At 42.3% G+C, this 23,292-nt stretch overlaps 1 protein-coding gene across 1 annotated transcript in view; it reads right to left on the bottom strand.

Annotated features, from left to right (window-relative positions):
* The window catches only part of fgl1 (fibrinogen-like 1), a 61,621-nt gene that overhangs the window by 32,749 nt on the left and 5,580 nt on the right, over window positions 1–23,292 (bottom strand). The window contains exons 3-4 of the mRNA XM_068034623.1: window positions 22,762–22,948; window positions 11,872–12,031 (exon numbers count right to left, since the gene is read on the bottom strand). Of these exons, the coding sequence (XP_067890724.1) occupies window positions 11,872–12,031; window positions 22,762–22,948 (347 nt within the window). The remainder of the gene's footprint in view (window positions 1–11,871; window positions 12,032–22,761; window positions 22,949–23,292) is intronic.

Raw genomic sequence — 23,292 nt, 5'->3', positions numbered from 1 at the left:
AATGGGTATGGTATCTCAAAAATTTGAGCAACAGGTGAAGCTAGCCGTTTCATGCTGCAACTAGGCAGTAGCAACACAAGTGCTATTTTCCACTAACGGGATGCTGCCATCAAGCCAAAAGGACATTCTGCCTACCACACAAATGAATAACGTGGTATATGAATTCCAGTGTATTGCCAGGTACGTCCCAATAACTGGCAGATCATATCAAACATCACGTCCCTTTGGCTGTTCGCAATAGACAGTTAATGACCATACTTAACCAGCCAGTACTTGCAAAACTCAGAACACAATGTCTAACATTAGATGTAATTCCGCGAGCATGCACCGAACAATCCCAAGTGTTCTAAGAATTACGCTAACAATCAATTTAAGATTATCAGTTGGGCTCGCAATGTGGCTCACTTACGCTTGCTAGAAGCTATATATATTCATCCACAGGCACCTGTCCTCTGCACGACAAAGGAACATGTACAGGTGTTGTGCCGATATTTAAATTAAACATAAGCATGGTGGATTCTCTCTGGAAATGCCTCGACTAATCAGAGTCGATTTGCCAACCAATTTTCTCATGCAGTATAAATTGTTGCTCCCTTTAAAATTTGGCTTTCTTGTGTCTGTCCTGATGAGTACAAGACGAAAAGCTTTGACATCATGTCACTTTTTCAGTAATACTCAAGTTCTGTACTACCAATCAACTAAATCTCATATTGTACCGACAGTGTGTTAGCAAAAGATAATAAACTGAAGTGTCATTTACTTTTAAAAGCTCTGATTGTAAGGCAGAGGATTTTCCCATTGAGTTATCTGCTGTAAAAATCCATGTAATTTGCATCTTTGTAGAAGTTGCATTTATTTATAGTTAACATTTCAATGAAATGTGATTTCGTACAAATGAATAAATTACTCCAATGTTCCAAATACCTAAAGTAACTGATTACATTTTAATGTACTTTCAGGAAATTTCAAATCCTTACATTGTTTTTGTAAAAACAATTGGATTTTGTTGAAGAGGTTGCTCTTTCAAAGAAAAACAACTTATGAAATATTTTACTCCTATAAACCATGAAAGCTCCAACTCAATTAATAACAGATGCAAAGGTTAATTTCTCATAACAGCAACTTCAGGTTGAAGAACATTTTGATGGAAAATTGGATTTGCATCATTTGGGAAGGAATGTTGAAAGCTTCTACCATAAAAAAGGATCATTAATTTTGAAGTGTGTTATATAGGATGACCTCAGCAGTATAATTTTTTTTTTATTCATTCATGGGATATGGCATCACTGGCTAGGCAAGCATTTATTGCCCATCCCTAATTGCCCTTGAGAAGGTGGTGGTGAGCTGCCTTCTTGAACCGCTGCAGTCCTTGGGGTGTAGGTACGCCAACAGTGCTGTTAGGAAGGGAGTTCCAAGATTTTGGCCCTGCGACAGTGAAGGAACAGTGATATAGTTCCAAGTCAGGATGGTGTGTGGCTTGGAGGGGAACTTACAGGTGGAGGTGTTTCCATGCATCTGCTGCCCTTGTACTCCTAGGTGGTAGTGGTCACGGGTTTGGAAGGTGCTGTTGATGGAGTCCTGGTGAGTTGCTGCCATGCATCTTGTAGATGGTACACATTGCTGCCACTGTGTCTCACTGGTGAAGGTGGTGGATGGGATGCCAATCAAGTGGGCTACTTTGTCCTGGATGGTGTCGAGCTTCTTGAGTGTTGTTGGAGCTGCATCCATCCAGGCAAGTGGAGAATATTCCATCACACTCTTGACTTGTGCCTTGTAGATGGTGGACAGGCATTGGGGAGCCAGGAGGTGATTTACTCACTGCTGAATTCCCAGGCTCTGACCTGCTCTTGTAGCCACAGCATTTATGTGGCTGGTCCAGTTCTGTTTCTGGTCAAAGGTAACCCCCAGGATGTTGATAGTGGGGGATTCAGCAATGGTAATACCATTGAACATAGGGGGAGATGATTAGATTCTCTCTTGCTTGAGATGGTCATTGCCTGGCACTTGTGTGGTGTGAATGTTACTTGCCATTTATCAGCCCAAGCCTGGATATTGTCCAGGTCTTGCTGTGTCTGGACACGGGCTGCTTCAGTATCTGAGGAGTTGTGAATGGTGCTGAACCTTGTGCAATCATCAGCGAACATCCCCTCTTCTGACCTTATGATGGAGGAGAGATCATGGAAGCAGCTGAAGATGGTTGGGCCTACGACAGTATCCTGAGCAACTCCTGCAGTGATGTCCTGGGACTGAATTGATTGACCGCCAACAACCAGAACCCCCTTCCTTTGTGCTACATATGACTCCAACCAGTAGAGAGTTTTTCCCCTGATTCCCATTGACTCCAGTTTTGCTAGGGCTCCTGCCATACTCGGTCAAATGCTGCCTTGATGTCAAGAACAGTCACTCTCATCTTACCTCTTCAGTTCAGCTCTTCTGTCCATGTTTGGATCAAGGTTGTAATGAGGTCAGGAGCTGAGTGAACTTGGAGGAACCCTAACTGAGCTTCAGTGAGCAGGTTATTCCTGAGCAATTCTCATGGCACCTTTCCATGCAATCGCAGGAGGTGTAATACCTGCCCATTTACCTCCTCTCTCCTCACTATCCAAGGCCCCAAACATTTCTTTCAGGTGAAGCAGTGATTTACTTGTACTTCTTTCAATATAGTAGACCGTATTTGCTGCTCACAATGCGGTCTCTTCTACATTGGGGAGACCAAACGCAGATTGGGTGACCGCTTTGCAGAACACCTCCACCTCAGTCCGAAAACATGATCCTGAGCTTCCTGTCGCTTGCCATTTCAACACATCCCCTGCTCTCTTGCCCAAATTTCTGTCATGGCTTGCTGCAGTGTTCTAGTGAACATCAATGCAAGCTCAAGGAACAGCACCTCACTTACCGAAGAGGCATGCGATAGCCTACCAGACTGAACATTGAGTTCAATAATTTCAGAGCATGACTGGCCCTTTTTACTTTATATTTATTGTCAAACAGGCCCCCACCTGCCAAGGATGAGGCATTATAAATTTCGCCACATGAACATTAAATTTCAAATTGTTGCTGGGAAGAAGAGAAGGCCTGTTACAAGGACTGCCAGACCTTGGCTGGAAAAAAGACATTTGCATATTAACAGATGATTCGTGAAAGGACAAAGCCAGCTGTAGATATACCAGTCGGTTACGTGACTACCCTGTTGGCCAACTTGGGGAATTTTAAATTGCAGAGACAGTGTTGGAACTGGCAGAATGCTGTTTGCTCCTGGATTGAAAAGACTTCTCCTGGCTGGCTCACCACAGCCTCTCCTGTCTGCTCACATCTCTTTCTCACAGAACACCAAAACCCACTGAAGACACATGAACCCCAAGAGAGAAAAGTCTCTGACAGTTAACAAGGTTTAAGAAGAATACTGGGCCCCAACGTAAAGCAAGATCGACCTACAATTTTGGACTCGACAGCGAGGTCGAAGCACAGTAACAAAAAACCCTCTTCAGAGATTGCCTTAGACTTGTCAACTTTATTTTTCTTCTGCTCTTTCACTATCTGCATGTACATATCGCATATGCATGCTGGCGTGGAGCACTGCATGTATCCGTAGGCGTTAACCAAATTAGGGTTTAAGTTTAAAAAATGTCACTTTTCTTTTTTAAGCCTGAGAAAACCTGTTGTGCTGGTTTCTTTGCCTTAGAATTGGAAAGCGGTGAACAAGGATTCACCAAGGGGAAGCTAAAAACACAATGTGTTTAAAATTAAACCCTGTGACAGTAAGACCAGGTGAAGGCTGAAAGGGAACCCTATACACCTTTCTCACCTGGTCATAACAGAAATTTGGGTGCTTGTGTCCGGAATTGACCCACAGACAAACGAGAGAAATTGGTAGTGGGAAGCCAAATTGTTCCCAAGCAAAAAAGAGCAAGTTTAATACAGGTTTTCTTGTAGTTGTGTGTGATTGAATACTAACACGTCTGCAACTGAAGCTAGTAGCTCTCCAAGCAAGGGTGAAGTAACTTGGAATAAGTTAAAAGCACTGACTATGGGGGAGTTGAGGAAAATGGCTGAGCAGTGTGGGATCACTGTACATGGCAAGGCTAGTAAGTCTGAACTCCTAAGGCTAGTGGCTGACCATTTTCCCCTTGAAACTGAAGAAATAGAAGCAGTGTTAGAAGTAGACCCAGACAGGGTATTGTTAGCAAAGATACAATTGGAACAAAGGAAACTTGAATTAGAAGACAGGGAAAGAGAAACAGAAAGGGAGAGATAGGGAAAAGAGACAGAGAGAGGGAGAAAGAGAGCCTTCCAGAAGGAACGCGAAAAAGAGAGAGAGAAGAGAGAGAAAGACATGAGAAGGAATGAGAGAGAGAGGAGAGAGAGAGAGAAAGAATATTCCAACAAGAATGTGAAGAAAGAGAGCTGAAGCAGCTTGAGTTAGCAAGGGAGCAACAGAGTAACCCCAGTGAAAGCATGCCCAATATGGAGGAGCATAATTCAGGGCTGGGTACAAAATTATTAAAACTAGCTTATCTAATTCCAAAATTCAATGAGGAAAATGTGGAGGCATTTTTTGTGTCCTTAGAGAAACTGGCAAGGCAGCTAAAATGGCCAGCTGAGACCTGGCCTCTTATACTGCAAAGAAAGCTAACTGGAAAAGCCCATGAGGTCTATTCCCTGTTGCCAGATGAGAGTTCATTAAATTATGAACTGACAAAAGATGCTATCCTCGGGGTATATGAATTAGTACCCAAAGCCTATCGCCAAAAGTTAAGAACATTCAAGAAGCAAGATGATCAATCTTATCTGGAGTTTGAAAGAAGTAAGCAGCTGGCTTTTGACCAGTGGCTGAGGGCTCTTAAAGTACAGCTCAGCTATGAGAACCTCAGGGAAGTAGTTCTGTTAATATGCAAATGTCTTTTTTCCAGCCAAGGCCTTCTCTTCTTCCCAGCAACAATTTGAAGTTTAATGTCCATGTGGCGAAATTTATGTGCCTCATTCTTGGCAGATGGGGGTGTGCATGACACCTCCACACCCAGGAGAATGACATGCGATTTGGCAAAAGGTGCATTTCATTATAAGGGATGAGAGAAATATATATAAGATACAGAAAACCATGCATTTCTCTCAGTCATTTCCATTCATTTACAAATCTTAAAGCTTATTAAAATTGTCTTTTCTGGGTGCCAGTGCTTTGGGGAAGCTTTGCTTCAGTTTGCCCATTGCCATGACTGCCTAGGGTCTTGGTTCCTGGTGAGGTAATGTTTGTTTTTCAGGAGAGTTAGTAGTGGGCAGGTCTATCCTGAACTCTCTTTCAGTACTTTGCGGAGTCATGCAAAGGCTTTTGACTCCCTTTTTCTCTGACTGTGGGGGAGGATTCTTTATTAATCTCCCCTTTGTTCTCTGGGATACTGTAGGTATTTGTGCAGACTTGACTGCACTCTCCTGTGGCACTTTGACTGGATGAGGCATTACCCTCATGGTTTCGCTGCCCCCTAGAGGTCTCTCTTTGTCTCCGCAGGTTCCTGTGAATGCTGTTAGCAACTCTGGTGGGGTGCCTCTAGAGTCTGCATTTATGTAGGAGGATGTGGGGTCTAACCTTTCACATTTTGGTGTTGCCTGACCGGAGAGTAGGGGTTTTGATCTGGGCTTCTTCCTGGACTTCTTTTAACCTGCTCTCTTGATCACTTTTTCCCCTTCTCTTTCTAAACTTTAGCCAGCTGACTGCCTGCCTGTCCCCTTTTGTTCTCGGCGGGGGTCCCTTAAAGTTCACCAGCCCTCGGCTGCAAGGTCCTCCTAACACTTGTGACCCTATCCTATCAACACCTTCCCTTTTGTTATCTCTTGCCCCACCCCCGCTTTATTTGCATAAAGCCTATTACATTTCTAACCTCTGCTAGTTCTGATGAAAGTTCACTGACCTGAAACGTTAACTCTGTTTCTCTCTCCACAGATGCTGCCAGACCTGCTTAGTATTTCCAGCATTTCTTGTTTTTATTACAGGACTTAGGGGTGCAGGTTTCACTGTAGGTTGGGGTTTCCAGTACTCCACCACATCTTTGTGGAGTTTTGGCCAGTCAAACTGCTGTCTTATGTGGGCTTTGGTCCTTCGTATACTGGCATATACAGCCACTGTAGTCCCTTTGGCATTAAGAAATATATCTATCTCCTTCTTGAATATATTTAATGACTTGGCCTCCACTGCCTTCTGAGGTAGAGAATTCCACAGGTTCACCACCTTCTGAGTGAAGGAATTTCTCCTCATCTCGGTTCTAAATGGCATACCCCATTTCCTGAGACTGTGATCCCTGGTTCTGGACTTCCCAGCCATCGGGAACATCCTCGAGGGGTATGGGGTTACTTTCCCTTCAGACATAAAACCTTGATAACCTTCAGGAATCCTATTACATTTTCCTGCACTGGCCGTAGTAAGCTTCCTGGGTTGTACTCTTACTGCACTTAAAGCCACAGCTTGTTCTGTTGTGCTTTGTATCAGGTCCCCTTCTGCACTGAGCATTTGTCCTCTGATTAACCCTACCAGATTCCTCTTTAGTTTCCAGCAGTTAGCTTTTAAATGCCCTGCTTTATTACAAAGGAAGCACACAGGACTCTGGGTCTCACTTTTGCTCACAGCACCTTCCTTTTTGGCTGGAGGAGGGCCCCCTGTGTCTCCTGCTTTCCTTTCTCTGTCAGGACTGCCTGGGCGGAGATCACCTTCCCATCCTTTGTCCTTTTCAGATTTGTGGTGGTGATTAGGAAAGGTCCTTTCTGGGAAACTGACTTATAAATTAAAGCAAACTCATCGGCTAGAACGGCCGCTTGCCAGGCTCCCTGAATCCGCTGCTCCTCTACATGGGTCTTTATTTAGAGTGGGAGAGAGTTTTTAAATTCCTCTAACAGAACTACTTCCCTGAGATTCTCATAGCTGAGCTGTACTTTAAGAGCCCTCAGCCACTGGTCAAAAGCCAGCTGCTTACTTCTTTCAAACTCCAGAAAAGTTTGATTAGCTTGCTTTTTGAGGGTTCTTAACTTTTGGCAATAGGCTTTGGGTCCTAATTAATATGCCCTGAGGATAGCATTTTTGGTCAGTTCATAATTTAATGAATTTTCATCTGGCAACAAGGAATAAATCTCATGGGCTTTTCCAGTTAGTTTGCTTTGCAGTAAAAGAGACCAGGTCTCAGCTGGCCATTTTAGCTGCCTTGCCAGTTTCTCAAAAGACACAAAAAACACTTCCGCATCTTCCTTATTGAATTTTGGAATTAGATGAGCTAGTTTTAACAATTCTGTACCCAGCGCTGAATTACACTCCTCCATATTGGCCACTGGGGTGACTCTGTCACCCCCTAGTTACCTCCTTCCACTTCAGCTCTCTTTCTTTGGATTCTTCCTGGAATATTCTTTCTCTCTCCTGCCTTTCATTTTCTTCACGTCCCTTCTAGAAGGCTCTTTTGTTCTCTTCCCATTCCTTCTGGAAGGCTGTCTCGTTCTCCCTCTCCTGCCTCTCTCTCTCTCTTTTTCCTGTCTCTGCCTTTCTCTTTCCTCTAATTCAAGTTTCCTCAGTTCCCATTATATCTTTGCTAACAGTACCCTGTCTGGGTCTACGTCTAACACTGCTTCTGCTTCTTCAGATTCAAAGGACAAATGGTTGGCCACTAGCCTTAGTAGTTTAGACTTCCTAGCCTTGCCATGTACAGTGATCCCACACTGCTCAGACATTTTCCTCAATTATTCCATAGTCAATGCCTTTAACTTATCCCAAATTACTTCACCCTGGCTTGGAGAGATACTAGCTTCAGTTACAGACATGTTAGTATTCAATCACACACAACCTGCAAGAAAACCTGTATTAATCTTGCTCTTTTTTGCTTGGGAACAATTTGGCTTCCCACTACCAATTTCTCTCGTTTGTCTGTGGGTCAATTCTGGATGCTAGCACTCAAATTTCTGTTATGACCAGGTGAGAAAGGTGTATAGGGGTCCGTCTCAGCCTTCACCTGGTCTTACTGTAACAGGATTTAATTTTAAACACACTGTGTTTTGAGCTCCCCCTTGGTGAATCCTTGTTCACCGTTTTCCAATTATAAGGCAAAGAAATTAGCACAAACAGGCTTTCTTAGGTTTAAAGAAGAAAAGTGTAATTTATTAAACTTTAACAATTAAACTCTAATTCGATTAACACCTATGATGCACGCAACGCCCCACGCTTGCATGCATAGACAATACGCACATGCAAATAGTGACAGAAAAGAGCAGAAGAGAAATAAAGTGGAAAGGTTTCAGGCAATATCTGAAGAGTTTTTGTTACGGGTCTTCAAGCTCACAGTCGAGTCCTTGTTTGTAGGTGGATCTTGCTTCTCATTGGGACCCAGTATTCTTCTTAAACCTTGTTCACTGTAGAAGACTTTTCTCTCTTGGGGTTCACTTGTCTTCGGTGGGTTTCAGTCCCTTGAGAAAGAGATGGGAGCAGACAAGGGGAGAGGAGGTCTTTTCAATTCAGGAGCCAAGAGCTGTCTGTCTTCAAACACTGTTTCTGCAATTTAAAACTCCCCAAGTTGGCCAGTAGGGTCGTCACATGACTGGTATAACCACTTCTGGCTCTGTGTATTGGGTGGGTCAGGGGATAGCTCCTTTGTTCCAAAGTGTGTCTGTTAGTATGCAAAAATGTCCTTCCAGCCAGGGCTCTGCAACCCCTTGTAATAGTCCTTCTCTTCTTCTCAGCAACAATTTGAAATTTAATGTCCATGCGGCGAAATTTATGTGCCTCATTCTTGGCAGGTGGGGACCTGCATGACAACAATCCACAAAGCCTGAAGTGGTTATACCAGTTGGTCATATGACTACCTTGCTGGCCAACTTGGGGAGTTTTAAATTGTAGAGACAGTGTTGGAACTGGCAGAAAGTTGTTTGCTCCTGGATTGAAAAGACTTCTCCTGGCTGGCCCGTCACAGCCTTTCCTGTCTGCTCCCATCTCTTTCTCACGGAACTCTAAAACCCACTGAAGACACATGAACCCCAAGAGAGAAAAGTCTCCTACAGCGAACAAGGTTTAAGACGAAGACTGGGCCCCAACAAGAAGCAAGATCTACCTACAGTCAAGGACTCTACAGCGAGCCTGAAGCACAGTAACAAAAACCCTCTTCAGAGATTGCCTCAAACTTTTCCACTTTATTTTTCTTCTGCTCTTTTCTGTCCCTATCTGCATGTGTATATTGCGCATGGGCACATCGTGTATCCATAGGCATTAACCAACTTCGAGTTTAAATTTAATAAATTTCACTTTTATTCTTTAAACCTGAGAAAACCTGTTGTGCTGCTTTCTTTGCCATATAACTGGAAAGTGGTGAACAAGGATCCACCAAGGGGGAGCTAAAACACGGTGTGTTTAAAATTAAACCCTATTACAGTAAAACGAGGTGAAGGCTGAAGGGGAAGCCGAGACCTTTTTCACCTGGTCGTAACATTATTTTTAAAAAAAATTATAGTTTGTTTCATCATTCATTTTTTTACCATGTGCCTGCCCACTGTTTTTTTCATGTTGGTGCTTTTAGCTAGGGCTGTTCATTATTCTGTCATTTAATACCCTGTCTGCACTAATGCTTTGTCTTTTACCACACCATTAACACACTCTTTGCCTTTGCCCCATGACCTCCTTGTCAGTTAATCTCTCTGACCCTCTAACCTATCAACACCTTCCTTTTTGTTCGCTTTTCCCCCACCCCCGTTTTATTTGCTGAAAACCTATTACATTTCTCACCTTTGCCAGTTCTGAGGAAAGATCACTGACCTGAAACGTTAACTCTGCTTCTCTCCCCACAGATGCTGCCAGACCTGCTGAGTATTTCCAGCACTTTTTGTTCTTATTTCAGATTTCCAGCATCTGCAGTATTTTGCTTTAATGATATTGTTGAGCAAGTTCCTCCTGATGGCACTGTCGATGACCCCTTCCATCACTTTGCTGATGATCGGGAGTAGACTGATAGGACGGGAATTGACTGGGTTGAATTTGTCCTGCTTATTGTGTACAAGTCATACCTGGGCAATTTTTCATATTGCTGGGTATATGCCAGTGTTGTCGTTGTACTGGAACAGCTTGGCTAGGGGCACGGCAAGTTCTGGAGCACAAGTCTTCAGTACTATTGCCGGAATGTTGTTAAGACCCATAGCTTTTGCAGTATCCAATGCCTTCAGCCATTTCTTGATATCATGGGGAGTGAATCAGATTGGCTCAAGACTGGCATCTGTGATGCTGGGGACCTCAGGAGGAGGCCAAGATGGATCATCCAGTCGACGCTTCTGCCTGATGATCGATGCAAATGCTTCAGCCTTGTCTTTTGCATTGATGTGCTGGGCTCCCCCATCGTTGAGGATGGGGCTATTTGTGGAGCTTCCTCCTCCTGTTAGTTGTTTAATTGTCCATCACCATTCACGACTGGATGTGGCAGGACTGCAGAGCTTAGATCCGATCCGTTTGTTGGATCACTTAACTATGTCTATTGCATGCTGCTTCCACTGTTTGGCATTCAAGTAGTCCTGTGTTGTAGCTTCACCTGGCTAAACCTCATTTTTAGCTATGCCTGCTGCTGCTCCTGCACTCTTCATTGAACCAGGGTTGATCCCTGGCTTGATGGTAATGGTAGAGTGGGGTATATGCCAGGCCATGAGGTTACAAATTGTGGGTGAATACAATTCTGCTGCTGCTGCTGCTGCTGCTGCTGCTGATGGCCCACAACGCCTCATGGATGCCCAGTTTTGAGTTGCTAGATCGGTTCAAAATCTATCTCATTTAGCACAATGGTAGTGTCACACAACACAATCGTGGATATCCTCAGTGTGAAGACGGGACTTCGTCTCCACAAGGATTGCGTGGTGGTCAATTCTACCAATACTGTCATGGACAGATGCATCTGCAACAGGTAGATTGTTGAGGATGAGATCATATAGGTTTTTCCCTCTTGTTGGTTCCCTCACCACCTGCCACAGACCCAGTCTAGCAGCTATTTCCTTTAGGACTCAGCCAGTAGTGGTGCTACCAAGCCACTCTTGGTGTTGGACATTAAGTTCCCCACCCAGTGTACATTCTGTGCCCTTGCTACCCTCAGTGCTTCTTCCAATTGGTGTTCAACATGGAGATGCATGGGTTCATCAGCCGAGGGGATGGGGGGGAGGGGGGTGGTGGTAGATGGTAATCAGCAGGAGGTTTCCTTGCCCATGTTTGACTTGATGCCATGAGACTTAATGGGGTCCTGAGTCAATGTTGAGGACTCCCAGGACAACTCCCTCCTGACTGTATACCACTGTGCCACCATCTCTAGTGGATCTATTCTGCCAGTGAGACAGGACATACCTGGGGATGGTGATGGTGGTGTCTGGGACATTGTCTGCCAAGTATGATTTCATGATTTTGACTATGTCAGGCTGTTGCTTGACTAATCTGTGGGACAGCTCTCCCAACTTTGGCACAAGCCCCCAGATGTTAGCAAGGAGGAACTTGCTGGGTCAACAGGGCTGGGTTTGCTGTTGTCATTTCCAGTGCCTGGGTTGATGCCGGGTGGTCTGTATGGTTTCATTCCTTTTCTTAGACTTCGTAGTGGTTTGATACAACTGAGTGGCTTGCTCGGCCATTTCAGAGGGCCTTTGGAGTCAACCACATTGCTGTAGATCTAGAGTCACATGTAGGCCAGACCAAGTAAGGACAGCAGATTTCTTTCCCTAAAGGTAGTATAATAAACACCATTCCCTTGTCCATCAGATACATTGTTCATATGGAGATTATTTTTGTTTATTATTCCTTTTCATTTTTAAAAATCTTTGTTCTGATGGATTCATGTGTACTAAAACTCTCAGGATGTGTTATCTAATGTAATTCTTTGAAAAACAATACCGAACCTGTCAAAGTTTTCACTGCCATCAGTCCGTCTCTGGATGACAGTCCAGCCACCACCATCTGTCATGTCGCAGTATACGAGGAAGCTTGTGGGAGATGCCAATGGCTGAATTCTGTAAAATCCACTATGCCTCTTTCCATTGTTGAAGGGCTCTGCACAATCTTCATTAAAAATAAAATTCCAGAAATTTGCTTAGTTAGTATTATTTCTGAGGAGAAAAGGAGGTAGATTGATAAGGGTATAAGTGCAGTGGGGATAGGGAGGAGGGTGGGAAATAGAGAGCAATAAAGACGATGGGGAAGAGGATGGGAGATGAGGTGGTGGAGGAGCAGCAAATAGTGAAGGGATGCAATGACAGGGAAATTCTCTCAGTGGGAAGACGGGAGAGGATTAATTCACCAGGTGAGGGTAACAGCTTGCTCAATGTTGGGGGGCAATGGCCACAAATTAAACTGAGCTGGGAGACAGGAAAGCAGGTACATCATTGGAAAGAGGTACAACTGCGGAGTGCTGCTGCTGTCACTATGACCTCGTACTTTAGACTTCCAACAGAGCTGGGAGCTCCCAAGCTTCAACCACACTATTCCATTAAGCATGGCTGTAGAGCGCTTGGATGCTTGGGGGTATGAACAGACAATATTGACAGGGGATGATTCAAGGTAGAAAGCCGAGGCATCTTATATAGTTGGATATTTAATCTTTCCCTACAATTGGCATTTACTTTTTTACATCCATTGAATTCTTATAACTATGACAAGAACTATAAATCTGGCCTCTATGTCTCTTACTCTTACAGGAGAACACATTTCTGGGAAGATATTGGTCGGAACGGTGGGAAATTCTATCCAGACTAACATCAAGACTGTCCTGTAGGAACTTTTTATTCTTTCAATTAACATTAGATTAACATTTAGAAACAGAAACTTTACAAGAACATGAGATCCACCATGTCTATGCCGGTCAAGAAGAGTTATCCAGCCTTATCCCACTTTCCAGCTCTTAATCTGTAACCTTGTGGGTTACTGCACTTCACGTTGTTACGACCGAGGTGGGAAGAGTGCACTGTCTTTTCTAGTTCCACTTTTCTACAGGTCACAACATATATTTAAATGTTTACCCAGTTACCGATACGGTCAATTGTAGACTCCACTCTTTATCCCAAAATAAAATACACCAAACAGGTTTCTTTAATAAACAACTAAATTATCAGTTTATTATAAAACAAGAAACAAGACTTAACAATGAAGCAAAGCATCAACACACAGATTGAAATATGAATGTTCCCTTTTTACCTTAGACACACACACACAGAGGTTAACCGGGAAAAAAAAGAGATTTTCATTTTAGAGCTCTGTTACAAAAAGAAAAGACAAAAAAGAATACTTTGGCAAATAGTTGCTAATTCTTGAAGAAAAAGAGAAGATATGGAAAGATGTCATTGTCCCTTTTTTGGTTTGGTGTCCCAAATACGCGCAGATGGCGCGTATTTTCATGGAGTAAGTCATTCAGGCGACGTCGAGGATTTACCCATCAGATTTTTCGATGTTTCAGGAGAAATGCGGCAACAGGAGTTTCAAGCAGGTCTTTCATACAAATGTAGCATAAATTTTTCTATTTCTTACACTTGCTTCTAAGAGTTTCTCAAAGAGATGGAAAAGGCTGAACTGGGGCGACTGCTGTCTTGGCTGTTTTTTAAAAAATTCCAACACACTGTCCAAAGCAAAACCAAAAACAGTATCTCAAGAGTCAAGCCTCCTGATCCCGATAAATCTTGACATGTCACTTCTCTGTAAACGTCTCCCCCAAGTCAAAAAAACCCTGCTGAGTATTTATCTGAAGACAGGTGACTTCCAGGACACGTTGTTTGCAAACCACATCCGAAAGATCTTCCAATTACCTCTTTTTAAAAAAAAACAAAGTCCATCTTCTATGGAGTCCTTTTTTTCAGTTTTAAAACACGTCCTTAAAAGTTAACAAAAAATAGAAGTATTTTCTTAACAACCCCACCCTTGGAGGAATGAAATGCCATTTTTAAATGCATTTTATTACAAAGTGTGGAAAAATAGAAGATAAAAATATTAAAACACGTTTCCACACTCTTTCTCATTCACTCTTTACCTGTAGCTAATACAGTTCTGCTTTCTACCATCTTTGCACGCAGATAACTCCAAACAAAGTTAAATCCTAGACAAAGCATCCGCAATTATATTATTTTTCCCTGCAATATGGATAATCTTTAAGTGATAAGGTTGCAATAGTAAACTCTATCAGAATAGTCTGGCATTCTGGCTTTTGAATTTTTCCACAAAGGCTAAGGGGTTATGATCAGTATATACCAGTGTCTCTTTGTAGTCGTGGCAGTCATAGACCTCAAAATGTTTAACAGCTAGTAATAAGCCTAAGGTTTCTTTTTCCACTGTTGAATATCTTTTCTGGTGTCGTGTTAGCTTTTTGAAAAAGTATCCCACTGATTATTCTATGCCTGATTCATCATTTTGTAACAGGACTGCACCAACTCCCAGGTCACTACCATCAATTGTTACTTTGAAGGGTTGAGTTAAATTTGGAACAGCCAACACTGGTTCATTAATCAAAATGGCTTTCAGCCTCTCAAAAGATGCTTGGCACTCCCCTGATCACACTACCTTGTTTTTCTTATTCTGTAGCAAATCTGTCAGTGGAGCAGCTATAGTACTAAAATTTGGTACAAACTTGTGATAGAAATTACACATCCCCAAAAACCTTGTTTAGTCCTAGCGTTCGTCCTAGTGGGGAACTCCAACAATGTTTGTACTTTTGCTGTTCTTGGCAATACTTGTCCTTGCCCTACTATATGCCCAATGTAGGTTACTTTGGATTTTGCAAATTCACTTTTGGCAAGGTTTATCACTAAATCAGCTGATTGTAATTTTCTAAACAGAACTTCTAGTTGTTCCAAGTGGTCCTTCCAAGTGTCACTGTATACGAGCACATCATCAACATAAACCACAGTTAAGAATATTGGGCACCATTTGGTTCATTAATCCCTGAAAAGTGAATGGGGTATTTTTTAGCCCAAATGGCATCACTCGGCATTGGAAATGAAAAGGTGTGACAAAGGCCGATATTTCTTTAGTTTGGGGTGTCAATGGAACCTGCCAGTATCTCTTAAACAAATCTATTTTTGTAAGAAATGTGGCACTGCGCACTCTGTCAATACAGTCTTCCAAGTGAGAAATTGGATAGGATTCCGCCTTTGTTACTTCATTAACCTTTCTGTAGTCTATGCAGAATCTAGTTGAACCATAAGGTTTAGGCTCTAACACCACTGGGAACTCCAGCTGCTTTGACTGGGTTCAATTAGGTGGCTTTCCAACATGTATTGGATTTCTGCTTTTACCTGGGCCTGTTTCTCTGGACTTAAACAATAAAGATGCTGTTTTATAGGAAAGGATTCCCCTACAACCACATCATGTATGTCTAAGATTGTACATCCTGGCTTGCCCCTACAGACTCCTTCAGATGCTGTGAGTAGCCTTGTTACGTCTTCTCGTTGTTCTGCGTATAAATATGAAAGCATAGTGTCCAATCTCCCTAACAATTCAGTATTAACTAACCGGATAGTGGGGGGTTCAATTTGAGAATTGTCTAAGTCTCCTTCTGCCTCAGCCTCAGTATCCTTTCATCCTTCACTGTCCCTACTACCTGACATACCTGTACTTGCTTATCCTTCTCCTGACGAAGATATTGTTTCAACATATTGATATGACACAGCCGATTCCTTTTCTGGCGATCTGGGGTGTCAGTCAAATTCTTTTGACCACTTTATATGGGCCACTGAACCATGCTTTCAGCAGTCCACCCTGTAAAGGCAATAATATTAAAACCTATTCTCCTGTTTGAAATGTTCGGGTCTTGGCATGCTTGTCTTCCCATTTATTTATGGTTGTTTGAGAAGCTTTAAGGTGTTCCTGATCCACTTTGCAGGCTCTCATGAGCCATTCCCAGAACACGGATACGTAATCTAGCACAGAAGATTCATCCCTCTGTTCTAAAAACCTTTCTTTAATTAGTTTTAAAGGACCTCTTATCTCATCCCCATAAACTAATTCAAAAGGACTAAAACTGGTAGACATATTTGGGAATCCCAAGTTGGAAAACAAAAGAAATTCGAGCCCTTTATCCCAATCATCGGGATATTCATGACAGTATGTCACTCGAGAATTGGCCTTTATCGCCACTCCAGGCACTGCTCCACAAACCACTGACCACCTCTAGGCACTTACCCATTGTCTCTCGAGACAAGGAGGCCAAAGAAGAAGAAGAAGAAAGAAGAAGATGCCCTGAACGTAGTTTTGAAGATCTGATGGTACCATTCTAAAACCCCTTGTGTCTGTGAGTGGTATGCTGAGGACTTTAACGGTGTTATACCCAAATTATCCATAACTTCCTCAAAAGGTTTAGACATAAAATTGGAACCTTGATCTGACTGAATCTCAATTGGTAATCCATATCTAGTGAAGAACTTGGTTAACTTCTCTACACTACCTTAGCAGAAATTGTTCTCAAGGGAATGGCCTCTGGGAGCCGAATTTCCATATCCGTGATAGTGAGTATCTATTGGTGTCCCACTTTTGTTTTCGATAAAGGTTCTACACAGTCTACCAACACCCTGCTAAATGGTTCCCCAAAATTTGGTGCAGGAATTAGAGGTGCCGGTTTTATGGCAGGTTGTGCTTTTCCCACAATCTGGGACGTATTACAAAACTGCACCACGTCCTTGGAAAGACCTGGCCAGTAAAAATGTCAACCTATATGTGATTGGGTCTTCTCGATCCCCACATGTTCTATACAGAATTTCATGGGCTATCCTTAATATTTCCCAGTGGTACCACTATCTGGTGAACAACCATCCATTCTTTGTCCGCAGGTCTGTGAGGAGGTCTGCACTTCCTCATCAGAATCCCATCTTTAATATAGTAGCCTTCTGGAACTCCCTTGCTTCAGCTTCCATTAGAGCCGATTGTGCCACTTTATTTAACTCTGGATTGGCTTGCTGAGCCTTAATCAGAGAAAACTTATTAAACAATTCCTTCAGATTATCCAAATCCCCAAAGTAAGTTTCAGATATTCGGCTATCTGTCTGTGGTGTCAATTTTATGTCCAAGAAGGGAACTTGTTTAGCCATTGCTTGGATCACTACACATGAAGGAAAATTTCCGGGAACCTTTTCCTGCAACTGTTCTGTCTCCTTGACCTCACTCGGTTTTTCATGACTACTGGTGAAGCTACGACCTTCATTCCGGCCAAATCATTCCCCAGGAGTAGGTCAACTCCATCTACAGGCAAACTATGGACAAATCCTACAGTTACCATTCTAGACATTAGGTCAAACTCTGGGTACACCCGATACAAAGGTACGTCTATGGGTATATGCTCCTCGTCAATACCATTCACTAAAACCTTGGCATTCAATGTGCTTTCTGGTAGAAAAGTTATGCCTTTCCCCAGCAAAAGAGTTTGGGTGGCTCCTGCATCCCTAAGTATAACTTTAGGTTTATCTGCCTCACTTGAGACTGATTCCTGGGATGGCGGGACTGACGTATGAGGAGAGATTGAGTTGGTTAGGATTATATTTGCTGGAGTTCAGAAGAGTGAGGGGGGATCTCATAGAAACCTATAAATTTTTAACAGGACTTGACAGGGCGGCACAGTGGCGCAGTGGTTAGCACCACAGCCTCACAGCTCCAGCGACCTGGGTTCAGTTCTGGGTACTGGGGAAAAGTTTAGGGGGGATATGCGTGGAAAGTTCTTTACGCAGAGGGTGGTGGGCACCTGGAACGCATTACCAGCGGAGGTGGTAGATGCGGGCACGATGGATTCTTTTAAGATGTATCTAGACAGATACATGAATGGGCAGGAAGAAAAGAGATACAGAACCTTAGAAAATAGGCGACATGTTTAGAGAGAGGATCTGGATCGGCGCAGGCTTGGAGGGCCGAAGGGCCTGTTCCTGTGCTGTAATTATCTTTGTTCTTTGTTCTTCTTTGTTCTACTGCCTGTGCGGAGTTTGCAAGCTCTCCCTGTGTCTGTGTGGGTTTCCGCGGGGTGCTCTGGTTTCCTCCCACCTCCAAAGACTTGCAGGTTGATAGGTATATTGGCCATTGTAAATTGCCCCTAGTGTAGGTAGGTGGTAGGAGAATGGTGGGGATGTGGTAGAGAATATGGGATTAATGTAGGATTAGTATAAATGGGTGGTTGTTGGTTGGCACAGACTCGGTGGGCCGAAGGGCCTGTTTCAGTGCTGTATCTCTAAATCATAAAAAATAAATAAATAATAGATGCAGGAAGGATGTTCCTGATGGTGGGGGAGTCCAGAACCAGGGGTCATAGTCTAAGGATAGGGGGTAAACCTTTCAGGAGTGAGATGAGGAGAAATTTCTTCATCCAGACAGTGGTGAGCCTGTGGAATTCACTACCACAGAAAGCAGTTGAGGCCAAAACATTGTATGTTTTCAAGAAGGAGTTAGATAAAGCTCTTGGGGCGAAAGAGATCAAAGGATATGGGGGGAAAGCGGGAACAGGTTACTGAGTTGGATGATCAGCCATGATCATAATGAATGGCGGAGTGGGCTCAAAGGGCTGAAAGGCCTACTCCTGCTCCTATTTTCTATGTTTGAGGGGTAATGAGTTACTTTGCCTTTTGACACAAATTCCCTATAGCTCCCAGGTATCTTATTCATGTCCATTGCACTCATAGCGGTTTTTGTACTTGGCCTTACAGCTGCAGTCAGAGCTACAGCCTGATCTGTCGTACTCTTGGTCAGGGCCCCTTTCTGTGCATTGGCCTTGAGTACCCCAATAAGTCCCATGGGTATACCCCGCAACTTCCAACATTCTGCATGAAGGTGTCCCACCTTGTGACAATGGTAACACTTAGGCTTGCGGACCTCACTTCCACCCTTAGCATTTTCCTTTATGGCCTGAGGAGGAGATCCCGGGGCGTTCCCAGTTGTCCCTTCCTCTCCTCGACTACTTGCCTTCCTTTCACCCTCCCACCTTCTATTCTTCTTGGATTTGTTTGGGTGATAAAGAAAGTGTTTCGGCTTGTAAACAAGCTTGTAATTGTCTGATTTCCGCTGCTTGTCTGACTGTTGAAAATTTCTGGTTCTCTACATGGGTTCTTACCAACGGAGGGAGTGAATTTTTAATTTCTTCCAGGAGAATTAATTCCCTAAGGGCCTCATTGGTGGCCTCTACCTTTCGTGCCCACATGCAATGATTAAAATTAATTTGCTTTACCCTCTCAAATTCTATATCAGTCTGCCCAGGATGTCTCCGGAGGTTCTGAAATTTCTGCCTATAAGCTTCAGGGACCAACTCATAAGCAGCAAGAATAGCTTTTTTTGCCAACTCATAATCTGCAGAAAGCATGGCATAAATGTCTTGAGCTCTGCCCATCAACCTGCTTTACATAAGCAGCATCCAGCTTTCCTTTGACCACTTCATCTGTTTGCTATCCTTTCAAAAGAACTGAAAAAAATGTCTCTGCATCCCTTTCTGCAAATTTCAGGAGGGCTTGTACAAATTGAAACAGCTCTCCACTGGGTCGTGGGCTGGAGCCAGATCTTTCCTCACCAGAACTTCCACTGGAGTCAAGATCACCCCTTTCTCTTCATTCCATCTTTTTAAATTTGATTTCCCTTCCTTCTCTTTCTCGTTCTCTTTGAAATTGTATTTCAAATTTTTTCTTCTCTTTTTCCTGTTCAAGCTCAAGCTGCTTTATCTGTAACTGAATTTGAGCCAATTCAACTGCACTACCATCTGTTTTGCTTTTTCCTTCTTCCAATTTCAAATGGTGTGCTATTATTGCAATTATGTCTGCTTTCCTAGCTCCTGGTTTTAACTCTATCACCAACAATTTTGCCAAAATATTTTAGCCTAGCCTTGGTTAAGTTTCTAAAATCATTCACGGATACATTTTCCTTCCCCAAAAAGTTCATAGCAACTGACAAAGACATTCTGGTAGTGTAAACTTATTGCACAAGAAAGCTTTTTTTTTCTTTTCTTCTTTTCACTTATTATTACCCCACTTACAATTGTACGTCGTCGCTGTTGGGTTATCCCGCACAATTATATGTTACGACCGAGGTGGCAGGAGTGCATTGTCTTTTCTAGTTCCACTCCTCCACAAGTCACAACATATATTTAAATGTTTACCCAGCTACCAATATGGTCAATTATAGACTCTACTCTTTATCACAGAATAAAATACACCAACCAGGTTTCTTTAATGAACAACAAAATTATCAGTTTATTATGAAACAAGACTTAATCAGTAACAAAGAAAAGTATTAACACACAGATTGAAATATGAATATTCCCTTTTTACCACACACACACACACACCGGTTAACCGACAAAAAATAAAGATTTTCTTTTTAGTGCTCTGTTACCAAAAAAAGACAAAAAAGAATACTTTGGCCAAATAGTTGCTAATTCTTGAAGAAAAAGCAAAGATATGGAAAGATGTCTGTTGTCCCTTTTTTGGTTTGGCATCCCAAAAACGCGTAGACGGCTGTCACTGGGATCTTTTGCTGGAGCAATTCTTTCAAGCAGCGTCGAAGATTTATCCGTCAGGTTTTTTCGGCATCTCAGGAGAAATGCAGCAACAGGGGTTTCAGGCAGGCCTTTAGGAGGAATGTAGCATCAATTTCTCTATTTCTTAAACTCACTTCTAAGATCTTTTCAAAGAGATGGAAATGGCTGAACTGGGGCAACTGCTCTCTTGGCTGTTTTTTTAAAACTCCATCACGCTGTCCAAAGCGAAACTAAAAACAATATCTTGTTATGACCGAGGTGGGAGGAGTGCAATGTTTATTCTAGTTCCACTTCTCCACGGGTCACAACAGAAATTTACATTTTTCCCACTTACCAATAGGGTCAATCATAGACTCTATTTTTATCCCAGAATCAAATACACAAACAAGGTTTCTTTACAAACAAAAAAATTATCAGTTTATTATAAAACAAGTCTTAACCTCACGCTCACACACACATATACACCGGGGTCAAGCAAATAAAAGGGATTTTTGTTTTGAGAGCTCTATTACAGACAAAAAAACACTTGGGCTGAATACTTGCTCATTCATGAAGAAAAAAGTAGATGAGATATGTTGTGTTCAAAAACTGGCATACAAGTCTAGTCTCTGAGTACACATAGAGGGGTCACTGGGATCTTTTAGAACAGTTCTTTTCAGGTGGTGTTGAGAATTAATTCAGTAGACTTTCCTTCAAAGACAGAGACAAGATGAGTTGACACAATGGACTTCTCAGGGTCTTTGTGAGAGGTGCTGAAGAGCTGAGCTGGGTTGTGGTCTTCTCTCCTTCCTTGGGAATTCTCTTCTCTCCTTGGAAGTTCTCTCCCTTTTTATACAGTTCAATCCTAACTCAAAACAATTCAAAAGTGAAACTGACAACAGGAGGTAAACCTTTTAATCTCCATCAATCTTGACCCATCACTTCTTTGTAAACAACTTCTCCAGGTGTCCAAAGTTCTCTGTTGTTTATTGAGCTGACAGTCAGGTGGTTTCCTGGAAAGGCTTGTTGTTGTTGCTGGATGTCAAGTGATTTCATGGAAAGGCTTGTTTTCCTCACAAGACTTCTCAGTGCCCCTTTTTCAAAAACATTTCCAGGGACCATTTTTCAAAGTCAAGTGGCCTTTAAATGACCCCTCTTTGAAAACCTCTAAGTTTAACATTTCTTCAATCTTACAAAAATGAATCCTCAAAAAATATATTTAACAAAGCACAGAAGCACTTTCATAACAATCTCAAGAGTCAAGCCTCCTGACCTCTATAAATCTTGACCTGTCACTTCTCTGTAAACATCTCCCCCCAGGCCATAAAACACCTGCTGGGTATTTATCTGAAGACAGGTGACTTCCAGTACATGTTGTTTGCAAACCAAGTCCAAAACACCTCCCTTGACCTCTTTTTTAAAAAAAACTCAAGTCCAGCATCTATGGAATCCTTTTTATCAGTTTTAAAACACAAGTCCTCAAAATTTAACAAAAAATGGAAGTACTTTTGTAACAACATGCATGCCCAAGTATTTTTTAAATGCAATGAGGTTTCTGCCTCTACCACCCTTTCAGGCAGTAAGTTCCAGACCCCCACCACCTTCTAGGTGAAAAGATTTTTCCTCAACTCCTCTCCAAGCCTTCTACCAATTACTTTAAATCTAATCCCCCTGGTCATTTCACATATTTCAATTAAACCTCCCCCAAGCCTCATCTGTTTCAAAGCAACAACTGCAGCCTATCCAATCTTTCCTCACAGCTAAAACTCTCCATTCCTGGCAAAATATTTGTAAATCCCCTCTGTACCCTCATCATTCCCATAATGTGGTGACCAGAACTGTACACAGTAACTAGTGCTCTATATGCCGCAGCTAGTAATGGAAAGTATCCCATATGCCTTCTTAACCAACGTAAATACTTGTGCTGCTACCACGTGTAACAGGTACAACAGACAAATGCTGACTCATAAAATGGATTTTGCCTGACGAAGAGTTTCAATATATTTTGAAAGGTAATGTCATGATCCACCATTTGATTGTAATACATGATTATTGCATGGAACTTCCTCCAACCCAGTTTTAAACAGGTTGCTAATTCTATGCCGAGATCTTACTGAACTGATTGAAGGGCCTGAACTAAAATATCCTGTTCTTTTCTTTCATGTGCTGACTGCTTTCTGCATTTCTAGTTTTATTCTGTTGGTTTATTTTCAACATTTGCGGGTTTTTTAATCACAGTGGCTTTCAACATTTGTGTTTGTTAATCTCAGTGACTATCAGCATGGTTTCATGTCTGTAGAAATGTTAGGATTAAAACTAAGTTATGTGTGACCTGCAAAGAGTTTTCTTCCTCCCACATCATGAGCAGTTTCATCAACTTCTGAAGCACCAGTGTTATGTACATTTTCCCTTTCGCTTAAGATGCGCTCAACCTGCAATTGCTGCTGTTTGATCCGAAGTTCCAAAGCTTTCACCTGAGCTTTTAGTCTTTCTTGTTCTTGCTGACAGTCAACTGGTGCCTACAGAATAAAACAAGAGTCATTCTGTGTACGCACTTTCATAATAATCTGCCTTGAGTAAATTATAAAGTATTTCTGTGCTCAAATTTCCCTAGGAAATTATTAAGTAGATGGAGAGAAACCTGTTCTGGGTAGCAAATGTGAAATGAAACCTACTCCTCTTAAATCAAAGTTGTTTAATACAAATTAAAGAAAAAAAGAAATAACATGCATAAATATCAAACCTTTTGATGGTGCAGAACTTGAGTATTACTGAAAGCAGAGATGTTTTGTCGAAGCTTTTTGACTTGCGCTCATCAAGACAACTCACAAGAATACCAATGTAAGGAAAAGCAACAAATTTA

This window comes from Heterodontus francisci, chromosome 1, assembly GCF_036365525.1.
Source record: "Heterodontus francisci isolate sHetFra1 chromosome 1, sHetFra1.hap1, whole genome shotgun sequence".
Classification (NCBI taxonomy): Eukaryota; Metazoa; Chordata; class Chondrichthyes; order Heterodontiformes; family Heterodontidae; genus Heterodontus; species Heterodontus francisci.
Note: the sequence above shows the minus strand (reverse complement) of the source record. Positions and strands in the feature narration are given on the sequence as shown.